Genomic DNA, 24,900 nt, shown 5'->3' with positions numbered 1-24,900 from the left:
AAGTCGCATGCAACTGCCTGTACTTACACACCTGCTACAGAGTCATTACATTTCAAAAAGTCTTCACCAAAGTGAAAAGGAATACATTGCTCAAATTATCAAAAGTCAACATATTGCATGACACACTTCTTCCTCTAACGCAAATATTGATACCCCTGCATCTTGTAGTGTATATATATACATAGTAAATGTTTGATGTATGTGGCTGTAAGAGATGTGTATAATCTTTATGACATGGGTAACGTCCAATGTATGTATAGTGTATATGTTGAGTGTGTAATGTACAGTGTTAATTGTATACAGCCATACTGTGTGTCGAAGTACATTTCCCCCTCTTATAAGACAGTATATCACATCCTATCCTAGTGATTAGGCACAAACGTATGGGTGCTTTCCCAAATACCTTACAATATATTTTTTCTTCTATAACTTAACTGGAATCTTACATTCCTACATTCCTACAGATAAGGGCCCTGTAACAGCACCCGGGGGAGCTGGCAAAGGTAAGATTGCAACAATACATCAAAGGGTAGAACACAATAACAATATATCAAAGCATTATTTTTAACCTATTAATGCAAAATAGATAGTAAACAGATTAAGAGATCAAACATTAAAATATAGCTTCATCATTTGATCAATGAATTACTAATTTAAATACATGATAGATACCAGTTTACTTTACTTGGGAAAATGTCTGTTTAACTTGTCTGTCTGAAAATATGTCCCGTGAACTGTCCTAAATCTTTTGTTGCCGAGTGAATGTGGAGTGTACAGTATTGCTGTAAAATGTTTAATATTGGAGTCCTTTGTTGTTTTGTGATGCAAATGAATAATTGTTGGTCGTTGCTCTCTGTCTTATACAAAATCTTACTACTTCAGCAAAAACAACTGCGGCGCCAACTATTATTAAGAAAAAGGGTAGAATTCCTGTTCTGAAGGAAGAAATACTTGACATGCCAACTTTGAAGAAAGTGACCAGAATTTCAAAGGACACTGAGGAAGAGCAGGATATCATTAAGCTGAAAAAGGTGCCACAGATACCCTCAGAAGAAGAGACAGTTGAACCGGAGGTTCCGACTCAGGAAGCCTCAAGGACCATAGTTGTTGAAAGTTATGAGAGAGAGGAGTATATGTTTGAAACAACAGAAATAGCTGAGAGAACCTCAGTATACGATAAGAAGCCAATTGAACAGGTGGAGTTTCACAAACCTAAAGAAGTTGCATCAAAAGATTCTACTGAGGAATCATTAGCTCACTTGAAAAAATCCCAAAAGGTTCTGAAAGATGTCCAAGTAGAGGAGAAAATGGGTTTGAAGAAAACACCAAAGTTGCTGAAGGAAGAATCACCTGACCAACCTAGTTCATCTCTGAAGAAGGTATCGAAATTGCCATCAGACGAGAAAGAGCAAGAAACTGTCAAGCTTAAACCATTTGAAAAACCTGCTAAACCGGGAACTGTTGAGCCAGAGAAAGACAAAAAAGACAGTGAATCCAGAGCTGCTTACGATAGAAGTGAGAGACCACAAAGAGATGAAGCAGTTAAAGAATCAGTTTCTGCTCCTATGAAGAAATCTGAAACCATCGCAAAGGATACGAAAGAGCCACAGGCAGCCAAATTTAAACCAGTGGCCAAAGCTCCTGAAGATGAACAAGTCAAAGAGTCTGACAAACCACTGACAAAGGTGAAGAAAATGCCTCCGCAGGAGCAAGAGAAGGAAGAAGTTAAATTGAAGCCATTTTCTAAGTCACCAAAAGCTGAAGCTGTGAAGCCTGAGAAGGAGTCTGAGAAGAAGAAAGAGGCTGAAAAAACTCTTCATCAAAAGCCAAGTCCTCCAAAACCAGTACCTGTAAAGAAAATTGAAAAGAGTCCTCAAGAGGAAAAGCCAACACAATTAAAAAAGGTGGAGCTTGTGCCTAAAGAACCAGAAGAAAAAGACAAACCCTTAAAGCATGAAGAGACACTTAAGAAAAAGGTGGAACTGAAAAAGACTCCCTCACCTAAGGTTGAAAAACCAAAGCCAAAAGAAATTGAAAAAATTATTATGGAGAGGAAGCCCAGTGCAGAACGCACCAAAAAGCTGCCTAGACAGGTTTCACCTAAAGATTCATTTGAAGGTGTTACCCTAAAAAAGGTTCCAAAGAAAATATCACCAGAAGAGGAAGCACCACATAAAACTGTTAAAGAGAAGGTGCCAGCAATGAAAGAACTGTCCCCTGTACAGTTACGAAAGATTTCAACTCAGTTGGAGGAGGAAGTCTTTGAGGAGGAGCCAGAGAAGGAGCTGGAATCTGACAATGAAGGTTGGGGATGGGAACTTGTCCCTCGAGATAGTTCTGGGTCCACAGAAGACTGGGGAGAAGAACCTTTGGAAGGTGATGCACGTGAGACCCCTGGAATGCCAGGTGCCAGCAGAGGTGAGATTATGGCTGCTGAAACTTACCACTGATGGCTCAGGAAGTGTCTCACCTGATCCATCCTCCATTCATCCATTAATCTATCTGTCCAGTTATCAGTCGAGCTAGCCATCCATCTTTCATTACCTCCATCCATGTCAATCTTTTTTGTCTCACGTCTTGTCCTCATTCTATGTAGACCAACCATGTCCATGTCCTCACTGTGTTGTCCAACCATGTCCATGTCCGCACTCTGTGTTTTCCAACTATGTCCATCTTAATGTTTTCATCTCCTCATCTTAATGTCTTAATTTTATGTAGTCCAAGTATCAAAGTCAGTAATTTTTGTCCATTGTCTAGCTGTACTAATATTTGTCTCCATTGTCTTGTACACATCCATTACAGCGTGTTCAAGCTCTCCATGTCAATGTCTGGCATTTTGTTCAATTCTCTATGTCCATGCCATCTTCTCATGTCCAATAATCTTGCCCATGGTGCTCCATTTTGTATCCATTCATCTTTCCCATCTTTCACAGTTTTCTGTGTAATGTCCAACCATTTTGCGAGTTGTAGTCATATATTTTATTTCTTAATGAGAAAGTCATGCAATTGTCTTTACTCAGATGGGAAACCAAAAGAGGATGCTGCCGGTAGAGGTAGAGGTAGAGGCATTCAAGGTGAGAATAAACAAAAACATGCATGTCGGTAATATGTGTGTGATAAAGATATAGAAACTTAAAGTGCTCAGAAATATCATGACTTTAACCTATATCCTTATATGGGTCTTCTAGGTTTTTGTAATCATATCTATCATATCTTATTTACTATGAAAACTATGTATTTTTGTTTAAATGTTAAACGTGTTTGAATGTTTGAGTCCGTATATTACTTCTGTATAGTCCGTATAGTAGCGTTTTATCGTGTTGTTAACTTGCTTAATACTCTTCATCCTCTTTGGGAAATACGGTAATGCCACTTGTTTTTTGCCCTTGGCAACATGTCCAAGAGAGGTTTCTCTCTGGGGATTTATGTTTTATGTTGATGTTCATGTACTGAAAAAATACAGTTCTTAAAATAAAACAAAACGTCTTAGCAAAAGTAGTGTTGTTGAACTTATCATGCATTTACATTTTTCCAATTTCAGCTAAGCAAACCCCCTCACCTGGTGGTGGTCGGGGTAGAGGACTGAAGCCCGGTGCTGGAGGAGACAAACCTCCAGATGCTAATCCGTTTGGATTCCAGCTCAAAGCAGTTCCACTGAAGTTTACGAGACCACTCAAAGACATAGTGTTACAGGAGGCTGAATCAGTCGGCGCTTCTGCTACGTTTGAGTGCGAGGTTTCGCCTTCTACTGCAATTACTTCATGGATGAAAGATGACGCCAACATAAGAGAGAGCCCAAAACACAAGTACTACTCTGATGGCAAAGATCGCAAACTGCTCATCATTGATGTGCAAGTTTCTGACACTGGTGAATATACTTGTGTTGCCAAGCTGGGCAACAAGGAAAAGACAACAACCGCCAAACTAATAGTAGAAGGTACTTATTCTAAGTCCATACATATTTGTTCTGTGTAACGAACTTCTTTACTTCTTTACAACCTCTTTGATTACTTAAAGATAAGTAATATTTAATGTAAGCTTTGGAATATGACTTTCTTTCCTCATAGAATTGCCTGTGAAGTGGGTAAAGACTCTGGAAGAGGATGGTATGTCGGTCCTCAAGAGTCAGCCTATGTACCTGACCTGTGAGTTGAACAAAGAGAGAGATGTGGTCTGGAAGAAAAGTGGTGTCCCTCTTAAAAACATCCCTGGAAAAGTGGCTATCAATGTCATTGGAATGCAGCATGCCATTACAATCCAGGACACGGGAGATGACGACGCTGGGATCTACGCTTGCGAGTGTGATGACATCAGGACTAAAACAGATGTCAAAATCATTGGTATGTACAGAATATCTATATTTGTAACTAAACAAATGCACTAATCATTTTAGGAGAAATTCATTTTAACCAATCTACATAATGCATTCCTAGCCTATTCATAAGCACGGGGAAAACATTGTGTAATTGCTACATAGCTTGACATACTTGACTTCATCCTCTTGTCCCCTTTGGGAGCATACAGTGGCTTGCGAAAGTATTCACCCCCCTTGGCATTTTTCCTATTTTGTTGCCTTACAATCTGGAATAATTTTTTGGGGGGGGTTTGTATCATTTGATTTACACAACATGCCTACCACTTTGAGGATGCAAAATATTTTTTATTGTGAAACAAACAATAAGAAAAAAAAGAAAACTTGAGTGTGCATAACTATTCCCCCCCACCCCCAAAGTCAATACTTTGTAGAGCCACCTTTTGCAGCAATTATAGCTGCAAGTCTCTTTGGGTATGCCTCTATAAGCTTGGCACATCTAGCCACTGGGATCATTTTTCAAGGCAAAACTGCTCCAGCTCCTTCAAGTTGGATGGGTTCCGCTGGTGTACAGCAATTTTTAAGTCATACCACAGTTTCTCAACTGGATTGAGGTCTGGGCCTTGACTAGGCCATTCCAAGACATGTAAATGTTTCCGCTTAAACCACTTGAGTGTCGCTTTAGCAGTATTCTTAGGGTCATTGTCCTGCTAGAAGGTGCCATCCATCATTCCTTCAATTCTGACCTTCAATTCCTTCAAAACGTCCCCACAGCATGATGGTGTGGTGTTGGGGATGGGGATGTTGTTCTCGGGGTGATGAGAGGTGTTGGGTTTGCGCCAGACATAGCATTTTCCTTGATGGCCAAAAAGCTACATTTTCATCTGACCAGTGCCACCTTCCATATGTTTGGGGAGTCTCCCACATGCCTTTTGGCGAACACCAAATGTGTTTGCTTATTTTTTTCTTTAAGCAATGGATTTTTTCTGGACACTCTTCCGTAAAGCCCAGTTCTGTGGAGTGTATGGCTTAAAGTGGTCCTATGGACAGATACTCCAATCTCCACTGCGGAGCTTTGCAGCTCCTTCTGGGTTATCTTTGGTCTCTTTGTTGCCTCTCTGATTAATGCCCTCCTTGCCTGGTCCGTGAGTTTCAGTGGGCGGACCTCTCTTGGCAGGTTTGTTGTGGTGCCATATTCTTTCCATTTTTAATAATGGATTTAATGGTGCTCCGTAGGATGTTCAAAGTTTCTGATATTTTTTTATAACCCAACCCTGATCTGTACTTCTCCACAACATTTTCCTGACCTGTTTGGAGAGCTCCTTGGTCTTCATGGTGCCGTTTGCTTGGTGGTGCCCCATGCTTAGTGGTGTTGCAGTCTCTGGGGCCTTTTATATACATGTGTATATATACTGAGATCATGTGACAGATCATGTGACACTTAGATTGCACACAGGTGGACTTTATTAAAGTAATTATGTGACTTCTGAAGGTAATGTGTTGCACCAGATCTTATTTAGGGGCTTCATAGCAAAGAGGGTGAATACATATGCACGGACCACTTTCCGTTTTCTATTTTTTAGAATATCTATAAACAAGTAATTTTTTTTCATTTCACTTCACCAATTTTGACTATTTTGTGTATGTCCATTACATGAAATCCAAATAAAAATCAATTTAAATTACAGGTTGTAATGCAACAAAATAGGAAAAGCACCAAGGGGGGTGAATACTTTTGCAAGGCACTGTAGGAGGTCCACCATGTGTGAGGGCTTTTGCCTCTTGCCAGGAGACCCCCGTTTTACTCAGTTCCTGTGGACCGTCTCTAGTTGATCTTCGACCTTCCCTGCTTTGTTTTTATATGTGGATTGTAGTCCTGTGCCTGTCTTGTTGTGTCTTGGCTACATGAGAAGGAGCCATTTTTCAATATGAATTTTTATTTTATTTTACAGAAATTATCAGAGACTGGTTGCAGAAACCATTGAGAGATCAGCATGTGAAACCCAAGGCCACTGCCACTTTCAAATGCGAGCTCTTCAAAGAAACCCCCAACTGGAAGTGGTTCCATGGCGACAAGGAGATTCCTAATGATCCCACTGACAAGACTGAGGTCAAGAAAGAAGGCAAAGAACTGACTCTCATAGTTAAGAAAGTATCACCTGATGATATTGGGCAATATGCCATGGAGGTTGAAGGCCGCAGATACACAGCTAAACTGACTCTTGGAGGTTGGTTGCACATTCTATATTATGTTACTTGTATGTTATGTTACGGTCTGCAATTGTATGTTATGTTGTCCACTAAGGCTATCTACATGATAGCCTTTGCCAGCAGCATACCACCCTGCATCCCACTGCTGGTTTGCTTCAGAAGCTAAGCAGGGTTGGTCCTGGATGGGAGACCAGATGCTGCTGGAAGTGGTGTTGGAGAGCCAGTAGAGGCACCCTTTCCTCTGGTCTAATTTTTAAAAATAATAATCCCCCAGGGCAGTGATTGGGGAGATTGCCCTGTGTAGGGTGCTGTCTTTTGGATGGAATTTTAAACAGGTGTCCTGACTCTCTGTGGTCACTAAAGATCCCATGGCACTCATTGTAAAACTAGGGGTGTTAACCCCAATGTCCTGGCTAAATTCGCAATCTGGCCCTCATACCATCTCGGTCACCTGATCATCCCCAGCTTACAATTGGCTCCTTCATCCCCCTTCCCCTCCCCTGTAATTATTCCCCAGGTCGTTGCTGTAAATGAGAATGTGTTCTCAGTCAACTTACCTGGTAAAATAAGGTTTTAAATAAAATAAACATGAAGTGAATCCTTTTAAATATTTTTGTTACTTTTACAGAACGTGAAGCTCAGATCTTGAAGCCTATCTCCAGTATGGAGGTTGTTGAGAAAGAGGAGGTTACGTTTGAAACTGAAATATCTGAAGAGGATGTGGCTGGAGAATGGAAACTTAAAGGTCAAGTCCTGCAAAGATCACCGGTAAGACCTATAATTTGACTATAATATATTTCTGGATTCTAACCACAATGATTGGAAATATGTACAGTACATGTTGTTTAAATGTTGATGTATTTACACTTTTGTTCAAATTGTATTTACATTTTTAGATGGTTGAAATCAAATCTGAGGGCCAGAAACGTTTCCTCACTCTCAAAAATGCTCAGCTTGACCAGTGTGGTGAAGTGTCTTATCAAGCTCTGAACGCTATCACGAGTGGGGTGCTCACAGTCACAGGTAAGAAAGTGTCAAAAATCAACAATATATACTGTCATATGCTGTATGTGTTTGTAAAGTCTCTGTGATCCAAAGGAAGATCGATAATGCGTCAGTCATACTTAATCATTATTCATACCTCACAGAAATGGAAATGGACTTCACAGTCCCCTTGAAGGACGTGTCTGTACCTGAAAAGAAACAGGCTATGTTTGAGTGTACTATCACAAAGGATGTGCCTAAAGTCATGTGGTTAAAGGGGTCAGACATCCTGTCGACAGGCGATAAATATGACATTATTGATGATGGAAAGAAACATATATTGGTCATAAACAACTGTGAATTTGATGATGAGGGACAATACACTATTGAAGTCTTGGGCAAAAAGTCAACAGCCCAGTTGACTGTGGAGGGTAAGTACTGGCTGAAACGATTCTCAGTTAACTCTTCTGTTTTACATGGCGCTGAATCTTTGATCTGGCTTTGTGTTAGATATAAGCTGCTTTTAGTATGTTGTCATCTTAATTCTTTATTCATTAATTATCTTACTGGGCAACAAGACTGTTTATTGGGCAAAGACAGTAACACTGTTATGCACTCAACTAATATATTATAGGTATGAGGCTCAAATTCATAACACCACTAAAGGACCAAACTGCCAAGGAAGGTCAAACAGCTCGGTTTGAGGTTGAGCTCTCTCATGAGATGGTACCCCTGACATGGTACAAAAATGAAATCAAACTCCATGTGAGCAGGACTGTGCTCATCCATTTTGAAGGAAAGAAACACACCTTAGAAATCAAGGAGTTGACTCTAGATGATACCTGCCAGATTAAGGCAGAGGCTAAAGGAATTCCCTCAACGGCAAACTTGACGGTGCTAGGTAACCCCTACTCTGTACCTCTTTCTTTCATTCTCTTTGTCCTCTTCATGGCTCTTTGTTCATCTCTTGTTTTCTACATTGTTCTTCTATGCTATGCAACATGGAGAGAAGGCATCATTCGAGAGTGTTATTGTTATTTGATCTACAGCAATTGATAAAACATTTTCCTGTTCCAGAGGGTGACGCATACTTCACAGTGAAGTTGCAGGATTACACCGCAGTCGAGAAGGACGAGGTCACTCTGGACTGTGAACTCAGCAAAGATGTCCCTGTGAGGTGGTACCATAATGAGACTGAAATTAAGGCCTCTAAGATGGTAACCATAAGGGCTGAGGGCAACAAAAGAATGTTGTCTATCAAGAAAGTGGAAGGAAAAGATAAGGGACAATACCTATGTGATTGTGATACGGACAAGACCATGGCAACCATTAGCATTGAAGGTAAGTCAATTAATTTTTACAATCATAAAATCTAATAGTAAATATTGCTTTTGTTTTCTTGATTAAATTAATTGCCCTCTTTTCCGTGTTCAATTGCAGCTCGTGATATCAAGGTATCTCGCCCAATGTATGGTGTTGAGCTCTTCGATGGCGAGACCGCTCGTTTTGAAGTGGAAATCTCTGAAGATGATGTCCATGGCCAGTGGAAACTGAAGGGAGAAACCCTTTCACCTTCCCCAGATATTGAAATCATTGAGGATGGTGCCAAGCACACTTTGACATTATACAACTGCAAGGTCTCCCAGACAGGAGAGGTTGGATTCACAGCTGCCAATGCTAAGTGTACAGCCAACCTGAAAGTGAAAGGTAAGAATTCTATTTCTGATCTATTTTCTCATTTCTACTCTGTATTCAAATTTTTTCACCATTGAATTAATAGAACGCCTGATATTCAATCTACTATAATATGTTGCCTATTGGTTTTATTCCAGAACTGCCACTGACCTTTATCACACCTTTGAGTGATGTGCAAGTGTATGAGAAAGATGAGGGAAGATTTGAGGTTGAGATTTCAAGACCAACCAAGACCTTCCGTTGGCTCAAGGGATCTCAGGAGTTGGAAAATGATGACAAGTTTGAGATTATCCATGAAGGAAAGATACACACTCTGGTGGTCAAATCTGCCGCATATGAGGATGAAGCTAAATACATATTTGAGGCTGAGGACAAGAGGACCACAGGAAAACTAGTTATCCAAGGTAATTACTGAGATCATGGACGTTTTGAAATAATCAAATAATAAATAAAGACAAATATTTGAGATTGTATTAATGAAATTGTGATTTTTTTGTGATAAGGTATACGCCTTGAGTTTGTCAAGCCCATCAAGGATGTCACAGTCAAGGAGCGTGAAACAGCAGAGTTCAGTATTGAACTGTCACATGACAAAATCTCTGTCGTCTGGTACAAGAACGACATCCGTCTGCACCCCAGCAAGGTTGTGCACATGTCAGACAATGGCAAGATGCACACCTTGACTTTCAAGCAGGTGTCCATTGATGACACATCCATGATCAAAGTGGAAGCCTTGGGCAAGAGCTCTGAGGCCATGCTCACTGTTCTTGGTAAGCTATTGATTGAACTGTGGTGTCATTTAGTTTGAGTCATTTAATTCACATAAAGCCTGCAGTTAAACATAACTTTACATTTCCTCATAATTTCCTCTTTGTGCTTGACAGAGGGAGAACCTTACTTTGTGACAAAACTGCAAGACTACACTGCCGTTGAGAAGGACGAAGTGATGCTGGTTTGTGAACTTAGCAAGACCTCTGCTGAGGTGAAATGGTTCAAGGACGGCCAGGAGATCATGCCTAGCAAGAATCTGATCATTAAGACCGATGGAAAGAGGCGTTTGCTGACAGTGAAGAAAGCAGAGAAGGGCAACATTGGAGAGTACACTTGCGATTGTGGTTCTGACAAAACCACAGCCAGGCTGGACATTGAGGAGCGTGACATTAAGGTTGTTCGTCCACTGTACAGCGTGGAAGTGACAGAAACTGAAATTGCCAAGTTTGAGACCGAGATCTCTGCCGATGATGTCCATGGTCACTGGAAACTCAAAGGAGAGGCCCTTCATCAGTCTCCTGTAAGTGGTATTGACTGATTTATTTGAAATATTTGATTTATTTGAAATAGCCCATGTGAACAAGACCATTTATTTGGTTGTATCATGTAGTGACTGATGTTTCTGTGATCTGTGTTTTCAGGACTGTGAGATTAAGGAGGAGGGTACAAAGCATGTCCTTATCCTATACAATGTTCGCATGGATCAGGCCGGAGGTGTCGACTTCCAGGCTGCCAATGCTAAATCCAATGCTCAGCTTAGAGTTAAAGGTGAGAATCTTATGACACAACATACAAACACACATTTTAATTTTGACTAAATATTATGGCTTTCCTCTGACAAGTAACTTTTTGTATGGCAAGTAGTACATTTTGCTAGTGCAAGTTGTACTCCACCATTTTGCTAGTTGACTGACGGCAAAAGATACTAAAGCTCAGCAAGGGAGAGCTGTTGTCCAATCAGGTGTTGTGGCTATTTTAGAAGCCTCATGCCTTATCTGGAGTGGGTGGTCAGTGATTATGATTGGTAGAGCTACAACATTCACAGTGAGAAGACACTCTAAATGCAAATAACTAGGACAGTCCATGATAACCCGATTTTACCTCGAGCCCTTAGTTGTTCTGGTGGTTTAGGGACCCAAGGAGAATATGCCTGTTAAGAATTGGGATACAAAGATGTCTGGTAAAAGAAGGACTTGTTTCTTATGAGTCAGTCAACTAACCATGTCTTCTCCTCGATCTAAAGCGCGGAGTATAGGGCTTATGCGGCCTCTCAAGGATGTTACTGTTACTGCCGGGGAGACCGCCACTTTCGACTGTGAACTTACTTATGAAGGAATCGTTGTAGAATGGTTCTTGGGAAGCACCAAGATGGAGCTAGGTGAAAGGGTAAGTACTGCAGAATTTACATTCACAACTGCTGTATAGCCATAAGCAGATATTCTTTTTGAATTGATGTATGCAAATTCAACTAATACTTTATAGTTGACTTTCCAAATGTCTATTATTCAGCTCTTTATTGGCTTTCCAAATAATTTACATGACTACCTTAGTCATTACAATCACTTTAAGTAAATGTTTTACACATCTTTAGAGCAAAGTGATAGGGTAAGTACAGTACTTGCATTCACATAAACTACTGTATAATACATTACAATACTTAATAATTGACTTTGTACCTGCACATGTCGTGGAGGCAGCTTCCATTTCCTCCTTTAAAACGCAACTAAATACCTACCAAGCTAAAGACCAAGATAGCTTTACATTTGTATTTGCTTAATCTGCTTAATGTCTATGTTTTGCATTAGTAGGTCATGTTTTGATGTATTGTGATTGTTTATCTATATTTTAATGTGTTGTTCACAGTTTTTGTTTTGTTTCTACCTTAAGCGCATTGAGTGTGGAACATTTGCTCTTCAAATGATATGCTATTATAATATAAAACATATCTTCAAAACCCACCTACCTCAGTCATAATAATCACAAGTGAAATAAAATACATATTTTTGTCACCAACATATTTTATACATATAAGGACATAGACACTTCAGGTCATTGTGCAGCATTATCTGTGTCGAGATAACATTTGACTGTTCATTCCTGTGAGCGTTGCTTGAGTTATTTTTAACAGCTTCAAGAGTTGGTGAGCCACCCAAGTGTTGCACTTTTGCTGTAATATTTCATAGCTGTATGTTTAAAATGTAAAATAGGTCATTAACAACGTGTTCCATGTTTGTAATCAAGACAATTAATCAGGCTTTATCAATCTGTTTGACTGGCGTCCAGGTGGTGTACTTAAAGCTGCTTCACTCTACAGATACAGGAGAAAGACTACTGCCCTATGGGCCGTTCTGGCTCAGACAAGGCTTACATACATATTAAACTGTTTTATTTCCTCAGGTGGTCACCAGAGCAGAAGGCAGAGGACACAGCCTAACTATCAGAAATGTCAAGCTGACAGAAGCTGGGGAAGTCGGGCTCACTGCAAAGGACTTCAAGACCCAGGCCAAACTCATTGTCAGGGGTAGGTTATATTTGATAAATCATTATGGAGATTACCTGACATACCACTAGAGCTCCCTTGCTGAAACAGAGAGGTCCTTGTTATTAAACATGTTAGCACACATTTGTTTGTCTAGTTAAGCATGGCATGCAGATATTTTCAAATGGAAGAAGATCAACTACATAAGTGTGGGTACAGTTCATTTATCTACAGTGCCTTCCGAAAGTATTCACACCCCTTGATTCTTTCAGCATTTTGTCGTGTTACTGTTACGTTGGCATGAAGGATCGAGAGACAGGTGCAGGAATGCGTAATAGTGGTTTTTATTAAGCCCAATTGACGACGTGCCGTGTAAAGGCACGGTGACAAAGACCAAACAAACATGTAACAAAAACATAGGGTTGAAACCCAAACAAAAGAGCGAGGAGTACCTCGAATAAATACACATGCGCGTATGATGATTAACACACGGGCCGAGACCCGGAATCATCTGCGCAATCCACAAGGGCACGAAAGCCCAAAACACACAGCACAGGTACTCAGACGCACCAACGGACATTGTAACAATAATCAACAAGACCATGGAAACCAAATGGCACATATATAGAAATACTAATCAGTGGGGATAGGGGACAGGTGTGCGTGATGAAAGTTCCGGAGGGATCCGTGACAGTTACAGCATGAATTGAAAATGGATTAAATTGAGATGTTGTGTCACTGGCCTACACACAATACCCCATAATGTTAAAGTGGGATTATATTTTTTTCAAAATCATTACAAATTAATTAAAAATGAAAAGCTGAAATGTCTTGAGTCAATAAGTATTCAACCCCTTTGTTATGGCAAGCCTAAATAAGTTGAGGAGTAAAAATGTGCTTAACAAGTCACATAAGTTTCATGAACTCACTCTGTGTGCAATAATAGTGTTTAACATTCTTTTTTAATGACTACCTCATCTCTGTACCCCACACATACAATTTTCTGTAAGGTCCCTCACTTGACCATTGAATTTCAAACACAGATTCAATCACAAAGACCAGGGAGGTTTTCCAATGTCTCGCAAAGTATCAGGAATCAGATAGGACCCAAGTGCAGACCTTGTCGAAGTTACAATGTTTATTGCAGCAAACAGAGGCAAATGTACAAGGGGGCAGGCAGGCTCAGGGTCAGGTCAGGCAGAGGTCGGAAATCCAGATAGGGGCAGAGGTACCAGACGGCAGGCAGGCTCAGGGGCAGGCAGAGTGGTCAGGCGAGTGGGTTCAGGGTCAGAACGGGCAAGGGTCACAACCCAGGAGGACGAGAAATAGAGAGGCTGGGAAAAGACAGGAGCTGACAGGACAAAACGCTGGTAAGCTTGACAAACAAAACAAACTGGCACTAACAGACAGAAAACACAGGTATAAATACACAGGGGATAATGGGGAAGATGGGCGACACCTGGAGGGGAGTGGAGACAATCACAAGGACAGGTGAACCAGATAAGGGCGTGACGCAAAGAAGGGGACCTATTGGTAGATGGGTAAAAATAAAAAATGAGACATTGAATTACACTTTGGATGGTGTATCAATACAACCAGTCACTACAAAGATACAGGCGTCCTTCCTCACTCAGTTGCCGGAGAGGAAGGAAACCGCTCATGGATTTCACCATGAGGCCAATGGTGACTTTAAAACAGTTACAGAGTTTAATGGCTGTGATAGGAGAAAATTGAAGATGGATCAACAACATTGTAGTTACTCCACAATACTAACCTAAATGTCAGAGTGAAAAGAAGGAAGCCTGTACAGAATATAATATTCCAAAACATGCAACAAGGCACTAAAGTAAAACTGCAAAAAATGTGGCAAAGAAATACACTTTATGTCCTGAATACAAAGCGTTATGTTTGGGGCAAATCCAACACAACACATAACTGAGTACCACTCTTCATATTTTCAAGCATGGTGGTGGCTGCATCATGGTATGGGTATGCTTGTCATCAGCAAGGACTAGGGAGTTTTTCAGGATAAAAATGAATAGAGCTAAGCACCGTCAAAATCCTAGAGGAAAACCTGGCTCAGTCTGCTTTCCAACAGACACTGGGAGACAAATTCACCTTTCAGCAGGACAATAACCTAAAACACAAGGCCAAATATACACTGGAGTTGCTTACCAAGATGACATTGAATGTTCCTGAGTGGCCTAGTTACAGTTCTGACTTAAATTGGCTTGAAAATCTATGGTAAGACTTGAAATTGGCTATCTACCAATGATCAACAACCAACTTGACAGAGTTTGAGGATTTAAAAAATAATAATAATGTGCAAATATTGTACAATCTAGATGTGCAAAGCTCTTAGAGACTTTCCCAGAAAGACTCAAAGCTGTAATCACAGCCAAATGTGTGAATACTTATGTAAATGAGATATTTCTGTATTTTATTTTCAATGCATTTGCAAAGAATTCTAAAAACATGTTTTCACTTTGTCATTATGGGGTATTGTGTGTAGATGGGTGAGAAAAACATATTTAATCCATTTTGAATTCAGTTTATAACACAACAAAATGTGGAACAAGTAAAGGGGTATGAATACTTCCTGAGGGCACTGTATATCTTTATTGCAACTAATATAATGGTCTCCTGCTTTACAGAGCCACCAGTTGAGTTTACCAAACCTCTGGAGGACCAGACAGTTGAGGAAGAGGCCACTGCTACATTGGAGTGTGAAGTCTCCAGGGAAAACGCTGAGGTCAGGTGGTTCAGAGACACACAGGAGATCCGCAAAACTAAGAAATATGACCTTATTGTTGATGGCCGAAAGAGAAGACTCATCATTCATGGCTGTACTCTAGATGACTCAAAGACATATACATGCGATGCTAAAGAATTCAAAACCTCTGCTTTCCTGAATGTTGAACGTAAGTAAAATGATGATTCAACACAAATAAATATTGCAAATGAACAGAATTCGCAAGCAGAGTTTTAGAGAGTATATAATATATATTTTTGCTTACAGCTCCACATGTTGAGTTCTCTAAGCCACTCCATGATGTTGAGGTCAAAGAAAAGGAAAATGCCAGATTTGAGTGTGAGGTGTCTCGTGAGAATGCCAAGGTAAGTGATTATGAATGAAAAAACTTTAAAATAATCAGCTCTACCTAAATGAAAACAGAGGAATCAATTAACATTGGTTTACATGCACAAGAAGTCTGATGATATATTGTTGTCTGTTCAAACAGGTCAAATGGTACAAGGACGGCAACGAGATCAGAAAGGGAAAGAAATACGAGATCATTGCCAATGGTGTCAAGCGTATCCTTGTGGTCACCAAGACAGTCTTCGATGATGAAGCAGAGTACGAATGTGACGCTAAGACCTCCAAGTCCTCTGGCATGCTGACAGTTATTGGTAAGGCTTTGTTTTCATTCTCAGTTACTACGAGATTCATATCTATACCATCAACCACAGATTTGACTGATTACAATATCTTCTCCTTGCAGAGGAAGAGGCTAAGTTTACCAAGAACCTGTCTAATGTGGAGGGAACAGAAACAGACAGTGTGAAGATGATTTGTGAAGTGTCGAAGGCCAGCGCTGAGGTCACCTGGTGGAAGGGAGACCAGGAACTACCAGAAGGAGGAAGATATGAACAGGTCACGGATGGAAGGAAGAGAATCTTCATTATTCAAGATCTCAAGATGGAGGATGCTGGAGAGTATAACTGCAGACTGCATAACGCCAAGACATCTGCAACATTAACACTGAATGGTAAAGAAATCAGATATGAGCTGTAAATTGAAAACATATACATTCTTTAAAATTATATAAATTATGTCCATATGTTTGAGTGCAGGTTAAGGTGCTGATACAAATTATATGCATCTCCACTCATCTTGCTTTTTTGGTCTTCTAGAACTGGCTGCGGAGTTCATTGCCAGGCCTCAGAGTCTTGAGGTGGTTGAGGGAGAAAAGGCTGAATTTGTCTGCTCAGTCTCTAAAGACACCTATGAAGTCAAATGGCTCAAGGGTGACAAGGAGATTGTTTCCGGAGATAAGTATGACGTTGTCTGTGATGGCAAGAGAAGAGCACTGATAGTGAAGAATTGTACACCAAATGATGAAGGAGGCTATGTCGCCTTCATTGGGACTACCAAAGCCTCAGCTGACTTGTTTGTCATTGGTGGGTACTTGTACAAATACTGCATCATTTGTTTATTGCTGTCTTCTGTATCTAATAGAAAAGGATAGTTATGCTGACACAGTTTTTTTCTCTCAACAGAGAAACTCAGAATCATCACACCCATCAAGGATACGCAAGTGAAGGAAGGACAGGAGATCATCTTCAACTGTGAGGTGAACACTGAGGGAGCTAAAGCTAAGTGGCTGAAGAATGAGGAGACCATGTTTGAGAGCAGCAAGTTTATCATGATCCAGAAAGACAACGTGTTCTCTCTGAGGATCAAGGGTGCTCAGAAGGCAGATGAAGCAACTTATACTATTACATTGACAAATCATCGTGGTGAACATGCCAAGAGCGATGCCAATGCCAAAGTACAAGGTAAATACAGTAACTTATTTAATTTTGCTAGATACAAATACTGTAGGATGTTATTGAGGAACTGACTTGTCTATCATGTGAATTCACAGAGGAGAAGCTCAAGATTATTGAGCCTCTTGAGGACTGTGAGACACAAGAGAAGAAGACCATCAGCTTCACCTGCAAGGTGAACAGACCTGATATCACCATCAAATGGATGAAGGCTGGCCAGGAGATCACCATGAGCAAACGCATCCTGTACCGTGTGGAGAAAGATAAGCACACACTGACCATCAAGGACTGTGTCATGGACGATGAGGGTGAATACACCGCCATGGCTGGTGATGACAAGTGCACTGCTGAGCTGATCCTCAACGAAGCTCCCACTGACTTCTCCACACCACTCAAAGACCAGACCATCACTGAGTTTGAGGATGCTGAGTTTTCTTGCAAGCTGTCTAAAGAGAAGGCTGTTGTTAAATGGTACAGGAATGGTCGTGAGATCAGAGAGGGACCCAGGTACAAATTTCCCATTGATTGAATGGTTGTGTGTTGATAACGTTGAGAGTATTGAATAGAAAGGTCTGAAAAAGTTGTCTTGCTTGTGTTTTGACAGATACTCATTTGAAAAAGATGGCAGGATTTGCAAACTCAAGATCAAGAAGTGCAGACCAGACGATGAGTGTGAATATGCCTGCGGTGTGGAAGACAGGCGATCCAGGGCCCGCCTCTTTGTTGAAGGTAAGTTGTTCATTTTCTAATGCTTTCTTATACACAATCACGCTTTGGGAGATTCGTTATCCTGATGTATTATGTTGTTCTTTCTCACAGAGACCCCAGTTGAGATCGTCAGACCACCTCAGGATGTGTTTGAGCCCCCAGGCTCAGATATTGTGTTTGAGGTGGAGCTCAACAAAGACAGAGTTGAGGTCAAATGGATGAGGAACAACATGATCATCGTCCAGGGTGACAAATACCAGATGATGAGCGAGGGCAAGGTCCACAGACTCCAGGTGTGTGAGGTCAGGCCTCGTGACCAGGGAGAGTACAGAGTCGTTGCCAAGGAGAAGGATGCCAGAGCCAAGCTGGAACTGGCAGGTATGTCAGAGTCACCATCCTGAACTCTTGAACACTTCTCGGTGTAAACGGTTGTTTTGTATTCACACTTGTAATTTTCCATCACAGCTGTGCCAAAGATCAAGACTACTGATCAGAACCTGGTCACAGACGCTGGAAAGCCTTTTGTCATGGCGATCCCCTACGATGCCTATCCTCGTGCAGAGGCTGAGTGGTTCTTCAACATCGTTAGCCTGCCTGTGCAGAACATTGACACCTCCGCAGACAAGACAGAATACAGGCTGAAGAGCCCCAAGAAGACAGATCAGGGCAGGTACAAGATCGTCATCAAGAACAAACACGGACAGGGAGAGGCATTCATCAATCTGGATGTTATTGGTAAGTCTAGGACTGTCATGGTTCTACTCTTTTTGAAAATCATCTAATGGACTACAGTAGTAAGATAGTTTAGGAGGCTTGAAAAGTTGGTCATTAATGTTTTTGTGATCTCCAGATGTCCCTGGACCTGTGAAGAACCTCAAAGTGGTTGACACCGCCGATGGTGAGGTCAGCCTGGCCTGGGAAGAGCCAGAGAGTGATGGTGGCAGCAAGATCATTGCATATGTGGTGGAGAGGCGTGATATCAAGCGCAAGACATGGACCCTTGCCACTGACCGTGCTGACGCTCCAGAATACTCTGTTAGCGGTCTCCAGAGGGACAACAAGTACCTCTTCAGAGTATGTGCTCGCAACAGAGTGGGCAGTGGACCCACTGTGGAGACAGACGAAGCTGTCCAGGCCAAGAATAAGTTTGGTAAGCAATACTTGACTACTGTAGAATACAAATGCATGAATTTTCCCAATACTAACTACAACTGTACTGTGATGTCCTATGACCATTATAGCATCAAAAGCTAAACAAATAATCATCTCTCTGTTTTTACTTCAGATGTGCCAGAGGCACCTGAGGACGTTGTGGTTGGCATCGTGAACAGGTTCGGAGCCACAGTCTCCTGGGAAAAACCAAAGTCTGATGGCGGATCTGAGATCACCTCCTACATCATTGAGTTCCGTGACAGGACCTCTGTGAGCTGGGAGGTGGCTATGATCGCCAAGGCTCTGGACCGCACAGCCACTCTTACTGATGTCGTTGAGAACAAGGAATACATCTTCCGTGTCAAAGCCGAAAACAAGGCTGGCATTGGCAAGCCAAGTGCTGCCACGGATCCAGTTAAGATCATGGACCCCATTGGTGAGTCAAGATAATGTTGTTCTGACCAACTGAAAATGTTTATGTGGCATAGATAACAGTTGAACACTTTCAAATCTATTACAGAGAAACCAAGCCCACCATTGAACTTCAACTACACTGACCAGACAAAGAACTCTGTCCAGCTGACATGGGAGACCCCCGCCAGCAATGGAGGAAGCATGATCACTGGCTACATTATTCAGAAGTGTGAGGATGGAACAGACAAGTGGCTCAGATGCAATGCCAGGCTCTGTCAGGACCTTAACTACAAGGTAATTGCCACTTTCTTTTTTCAAGCAGTGAAATATGCTTGTTGCCAGTTTGTTCAATTTGTACTGTCATTTGTATTGATTCCCCTCCCTCGTTACATTGTACTGATTGACTTTTGTTGTTGTCCTAGGTATCTGGACTGAAGCAGGGGATGAAGTACCACTACAGAGTGTGCGCAGAGAACGCAGCCGGAGTTTCAGATCCAGCTGATAAGCTTGGACCTCTCTTGGCAGACGATTGTCATGGTGTGTTGTTATTCAACGTTAACTTAAAACAGAGAAAATAGATACTAGAACATAATTGTTTTTTTTTAAAGAAATACAAAATACAAATATGTAATGTGGATGTAAACATAATGTTGTTTTTTCATTTTAGTTGGACCTTCCATGGATCTCAGTGGATTTAAGGATGGCCTGGAGGTCATTGTTCCTCATCCACTTGTCATCCGCGTCCCTCTTCTTGGATATCCCACACCCACCGCCAAGTGGAGCTGTGGTGATAAAGAGCTCACTGCTGGTGACCGTGTGTCCATGGTTACAAGGAGCACCTACACAGAACTGACAGTGGCTCCAAGTGTGCGTCCAGACAAAGGCACATACACTCTGCACCTGGAGAATGATGTGACCAGTGCCTTTGGAGAGATTGAAGTCAATGTTATTGGTAAGTGATACACTTGTGATGAAAAAACAACTAGTCTTCATGTTACCAACTTAATTAATATGTTACAGCCCTCTCACCGTGTAGTAGTACTGGCAGTATTTGCTCATTATTTGCCATTTATGTTTAGCATCACCAAGTGCACCCAAAGACTTCAAGGTTTCCGAGGTGACAAGACACCATGTGCACCTGATGTGGGAGGCACCAGAGCATGATGGAGGAAGCCCAGTTATTGGCTACCAAATTGAAAAGAAGGAAGTGTCCCGCAAGACCTGGGTCAAGGTATATCTTATGAGTACACTTTGAATGACAAATTAGTGTTCCTATAACCATAACCGCTAAGGAATAAATGTGTCTGTATGTATATGCTCTCCATTCATCCTATCACTAACTTATATTGCGATTGCTTTTCAGGTTTGCATGGGTGTACAGGACCTGGAGTTCACTGTGGCAGATGTCATTGAAGGCAAAGAGTATTTGTTCAGTGTTACTGCTATCAACAAGTGTGGCCCAGGAGAGCCTGCCTACATTGACGAGCCAGTCAATGTGTCCTCCCCTGCCAGTGAGTACTTATCCTTCTCAGAAACTGATTACAGTAACACATTTATTTGTACACTTGAACTAAATCATACACAAGCTCTACCACGATCGGAGAATGTAAACCATGTGTTTGTTCCAAGCTGTGCCGGATCCACCTGAGAACCTGAAATGGAGAGACAAGTCAGGAAAGGGCATCTTCCTGTACTGGGAGCCACCCAAGTACGACGGCGGAGCTTCAATCAAGAGCTACGTTGTAGACAAATGCCAGCGTGGCACAGACAAGTGGGAGCCATGTGGAGACCCACTGCCTGAGCTGAAGTAAGATCCTAATCTCTATCATTGTTACTCTAAATTTGTGTTGTACACAAATTCAATCAGATTTAGATTTTTGGATAGCGGTACATTTCCTGATAGTTTAGCATTCTTTTAGAAGTATGTTTAATTTGCAATTGATCAAACCCCATGCTGAAACTTTTCAGTGACTAAATAATACTAAAACTAACAGTTGATCATGTTCTATTAACAATGAAAGGGAGAATACGTATTTTCTCAGTTTAACCAGATTGTTGGTTCCCTTTAGATTCCAGGTGACAGGTCTGATTGAGGGACAGTGGTATGCCTACCGTGTGAGGGCTGTCAACAGGCTGGGAGCAGGCAAACCCTGCAGGGCTACAGATGAGATCCTGGCTGTTGATCCTAAAGGTAATCAAATCAAATTGTATTAGTCACATGCGCCGAATACAACAGGTGTAGTAGACCTTATAGTGAAATGCTTACTTACGAGCCCATAACCAACAATGCAGTTTTTAAAAAAATACGAAAATACAGATAAGAAATAAAAGTAACAAGTAATTAAAGAGCAGCAGTAAAATAACAATAGCGAGACTATATACAGGGGGTACCGGTACAGAGTCAATGTGCGGGGTACCGTTTTTTTTAGGTAATATGTACATGTGGGTAGAGTTATTAAAGTGACTATGCATAGATGATATCAACAGACAGTAGCAGCGCTGTAAAAGAGGGGGAGTGGGGACAATGCAAATAGTCTGGGTAGCCATTTGATTAGGTGTTCAGGAGCCTTATGACTTGGGGGTAGAAACTGTTTAGAAGCCTCTTGGACCTAGACTTGGCGCTCCGGTAGCAGAGAGAACAGTCTATGACTAGGGTGACGGGTGTCTTTGACAATTTTTAGGGCCTTCCTCTGACACCGCCTGGTATAGAGTTCCTGGATGGCAGAGAACTTGGCCCCAATGATGTACTGGGCCATTCGCACTACCCTCTTTGGTGCCTTGCCGTCAGAGGCCGAGCAGTTGCCATACCAGGCAGTGATGCAACCCGTCAGGATGCTCTTGATGGTGCAGCTGTAGAACCTTTTGAGGATCTGAGAACCCATGCCAAATCTTTTCAGCCTCCTGAGGGGGAATAGGTTTTGTCGTGCCCTCTTCACGACTTTCTTGGTGTGCTTGGACCATGTTAGTTTGTTGGGTGATGTGGACACCAAGGAACTTGAAGCTCTCAACCAGCAGCCCCGTCGATGAGAATGGGGGTGTGCCCTGTCCTCTTTTTCCTGTAGTCCACAATCATCTCCTTTGTCTTGATTACGTTAAGGGAGAGGTTGTTATCCTGGTACCACACGGCCAGGTCTCTGACCTCCTCCCTATAGGCTGTCTCGTCATTGTCGGTGATCAGGCCTACCAGTGTTGTGTCATCAGCAAACTTAATGGTGTTGGAGTCGTGCCTGGCCGTGGGGTCATGAGTGAACAGGGAGTACAGGAGGGGGCTGATCACGAACCCCTGAGGGGCCCCTGTGTTGAGGATCAGCATGGCGGATGTGTTGTTACCTACCCTTACCACCTGGGGGTGGCCTGTCAGGAAGTCCAGGATCCAGTTGCAGAGGGAAGTGTTTAGTCCCAGGGTCCTTAGCTTATTGATGAGCTTTGAGGGCACTATGGTGTTGAACGCTGAGCTGTAGTCAATGAATAGCATTCTCACATAGGTGTTACTTTTGTCCAGGTAGGAAAGGGCAGTGTGGAGTGCAATAGAGATTGCATCATCTGTGGATCTGTTGGAGCGGTATGCAAATTGGAGTGGGTCTAGGGTTTCTGGGATAATGGGGTTGATGTATAGGTAATGTATATAATCATGATAATAATACATAAGATTTACGTAGCTCTTTTCTGAATCCTAAAGACACGTGCCCTGAGTTAAACTCTCATTGGTTTGTTGCAGAAATGTCACTCTGTTTCCAATTGATCCCAACAGAGCCTCCAGAGATTCAACTGGACGTGAAGTTGCTGGCTGGTTTGACCGCCAGAGCCGGAACCAAGATTGAGCTTCCAGCTGATATTGTCGGAAAGCCCGAACCCAAGGTAAAATGGACCAAGGCTGACCTGGTCCTGAAGGGAGATGATCGCATCACCATCGATACCAAGACAGGAAACTCCACTTTGTCTATCGCCAAAACCGTCAGAGAAGACACATCTACCTACATCATTGAGGCAGTCAACAGTAGTGGTCGTGCTACCGCAACTGTTGATGTCAACATTCTTGGTACGATATATTTTTTACCCTAAATGTCAATGAAAAAATTGAATGAAATTACAACTTTGGAACAACACATTTTTTATGTTTATAACAATATTTGAATGTCACCCAACAGATAAGCCTGGTCCTCCAGCTGCGTTTGATATCTCTGAGATCACCAACCACTCCTGCTACCTGGCCTGGAACCCTCCCAGAGACGACGGAGGTTCTGTCGTCACCAACTACATTGTGGAGCTCAGACCCTTCGACAAAGAGGAGTGGACCAAACTGTCATCCACGGTGAAACAAACCACCTTCAATGCCACAAAACTTACCCCTGAAAAGGAATACGTCTTCAGAGTACAGGCTGAGAACCAGTACGGCATCGGCGCCCCTAATGAGCATGTGCCAATCATCGCCAAATACTCCTTTGGTACGTTATCTACTATCTTACATTTATGTTGTCAATGTAATATACTTTTTACACTGTCATTCATTAAACATAGTCCTCTGTTCTATTATTGCATTATATATGTGTTGCTGTTGTCTTTTAGATCCTCCTGGTGCTCCATCCAGATTGCAGCCTTCTGATATTGCTAAGGACTCTCTGACTCTGACATGGTACGAGCCTGATGAGGATGGTGGCAGTCCTATCACTGGGTACTGGATCGAGAGGTTCGACCCAGAAAATGACAAATGGATCAGATGCAACAAGCTGCCCATCAAGGACATCACCTTTAGGTACAGTTGGCCTGTTTAGGTTCTATAATTATACTGTACTATACTATAGTTATCTATTATATTACATTTTGTGATTTTGTATGTGTATATCCACAGTCGTATAAAATATGTTAATTTCAGGGTGAAGGGCTTGCCTACCAAGAAGAAGTACAAGTTCCGTGTCTTGGCCGAGAATCTTGCAGGACCAGGAAAACCAAGCACTGAGACTGATCCAGTCTTGGTCAAGGATCCAATTGGTATGTTGTGTTATATTGATCATTTAGTTATATTCTTTTCATAAATGAAAAAGATAGCTTTATCATTTAAAGAAAACAAGTATCATCAGTAAAATAAGACCTGTCATAAACCTGTCATGTTACTTGTATTCCAGATCCTCCATGGGCTCCTGGCAAACCCTTCATCAGAGAAATAGCTAAGACATCTGCCTTCCTGCAATGGACCAGGCCAGAGCACGACGGCGGTGCCAAGATCGAGGGTTACATCATTGAGTTCCTGAAGACTGGCACCGAAGCATGGATCAGAGCAGCAGAGGACGTGCCCCAGACTGAGCACTTCCTGAAGGGTTTGATGGAGAAACAGGAGTACTCATTCAGAGTCAAGGCCGTCAACTGCGCAGGAGAGAGTGAGCCCAGTGACCCTAGCGATCCTGTGGTCTGCAAGGAAAGACTCTGTAAGTCATGATGCTAACTCCGACAATTAGGCTTAGAGCAGGGATCCCCAACTGGCGGCTCGCTGGCCAAATTTGATCGTGGGTGATTTTATTTGGCCCCCCAAGCTTGATGAAAAAATAAAGTTTATAAATGTTTAATATTTTTATTGTTGGACAGAAGACTGTAAAAACACCAGCAAATCAGCTCCAAGTGATTTGAA

General features: G+C 41.9%; 1 protein-coding gene across 1 annotated transcript in view; it reads left to right on the top strand.

The window, feature by feature from the left end:
- Positions 1 to 24,900, top strand: part of ttn.1 (titin, tandem duplicate 1) — a 167,479-nt gene that overhangs the window by 52,605 nt on the left and 89,974 nt on the right. Inside the window, exons 63-103 of the mRNA XM_070448227.1 lie at positions 465 to 503; positions 3,021 to 3,074; positions 3,542 to 3,937; positions 4,068 to 4,340; positions 6,265 to 6,540; positions 7,152 to 7,291; positions 7,420 to 7,546; positions 7,672 to 7,938; positions 8,142 to 8,408; positions 8,585 to 8,848; positions 8,948 to 9,214; positions 9,340 to 9,606; positions 9,706 to 9,972; positions 10,087 to 10,493; positions 10,615 to 10,741; positions 11,217 to 11,359; positions 12,371 to 12,494; positions 15,107 to 15,373; positions 15,472 to 15,569; positions 15,695 to 15,863; positions 15,956 to 16,222; positions 16,368 to 16,634; positions 16,734 to 17,012; positions 17,102 to 17,510; positions 17,608 to 17,732; positions 17,823 to 18,089; positions 18,177 to 18,446; positions 18,562 to 18,861; positions 18,997 to 19,299; positions 19,384 to 19,571; positions 19,700 to 19,814; positions 19,945 to 20,229; positions 20,357 to 20,508; positions 20,641 to 20,788; positions 20,907 to 21,084; positions 21,347 to 21,468; positions 23,029 to 23,316; positions 23,426 to 23,722; positions 23,844 to 24,030; positions 24,151 to 24,266; positions 24,401 to 24,700. Coding sequence (XP_070304328.1) covers positions 465 to 503; positions 3,021 to 3,074; positions 3,542 to 3,937; positions 4,068 to 4,340; positions 6,265 to 6,540; positions 7,152 to 7,291; positions 7,420 to 7,546; positions 7,672 to 7,938; positions 8,142 to 8,408; positions 8,585 to 8,848; positions 8,948 to 9,214; positions 9,340 to 9,606; positions 9,706 to 9,972; positions 10,087 to 10,493; positions 10,615 to 10,741; positions 11,217 to 11,359; positions 12,371 to 12,494; positions 15,107 to 15,373; positions 15,472 to 15,569; positions 15,695 to 15,863; positions 15,956 to 16,222; positions 16,368 to 16,634; positions 16,734 to 17,012; positions 17,102 to 17,510; positions 17,608 to 17,732; positions 17,823 to 18,089; positions 18,177 to 18,446; positions 18,562 to 18,861; positions 18,997 to 19,299; positions 19,384 to 19,571; positions 19,700 to 19,814; positions 19,945 to 20,229; positions 20,357 to 20,508; positions 20,641 to 20,788; positions 20,907 to 21,084; positions 21,347 to 21,468; positions 23,029 to 23,316; positions 23,426 to 23,722; positions 23,844 to 24,030; positions 24,151 to 24,266; positions 24,401 to 24,700 — 9,102 coding nt within the window. The remainder of the gene's footprint in view (positions 1 to 464; positions 504 to 3,020; positions 3,075 to 3,541; positions 3,938 to 4,067; positions 4,341 to 6,264; positions 6,541 to 7,151; positions 7,292 to 7,419; positions 7,547 to 7,671; positions 7,939 to 8,141; positions 8,409 to 8,584; positions 8,849 to 8,947; positions 9,215 to 9,339; positions 9,607 to 9,705; positions 9,973 to 10,086; positions 10,494 to 10,614; positions 10,742 to 11,216; positions 11,360 to 12,370; positions 12,495 to 15,106; positions 15,374 to 15,471; positions 15,570 to 15,694; positions 15,864 to 15,955; positions 16,223 to 16,367; positions 16,635 to 16,733; positions 17,013 to 17,101; positions 17,511 to 17,607; positions 17,733 to 17,822; positions 18,090 to 18,176; positions 18,447 to 18,561; positions 18,862 to 18,996; positions 19,300 to 19,383; positions 19,572 to 19,699; positions 19,815 to 19,944; positions 20,230 to 20,356; positions 20,509 to 20,640; positions 20,789 to 20,906; positions 21,085 to 21,346; positions 21,469 to 23,028; positions 23,317 to 23,425; positions 23,723 to 23,843; positions 24,031 to 24,150; positions 24,267 to 24,400; positions 24,701 to 24,900) is intronic.

The sequence above is a fragment of the Salvelinus sp. IW2-2015 genome, linkage group LG2 (genome assembly GCF_002910315.2).
Source record: "Salvelinus sp. IW2-2015 linkage group LG2, ASM291031v2, whole genome shotgun sequence".
In the NCBI taxonomy this organism is placed as follows: Eukaryota; Metazoa; Chordata; class Actinopteri; order Salmoniformes; family Salmonidae; genus Salvelinus; species Salvelinus sp. IW2-2015.
Note: the sequence above shows the minus strand (reverse complement) of the source record. Positions and strands in the feature narration are given on the sequence as shown.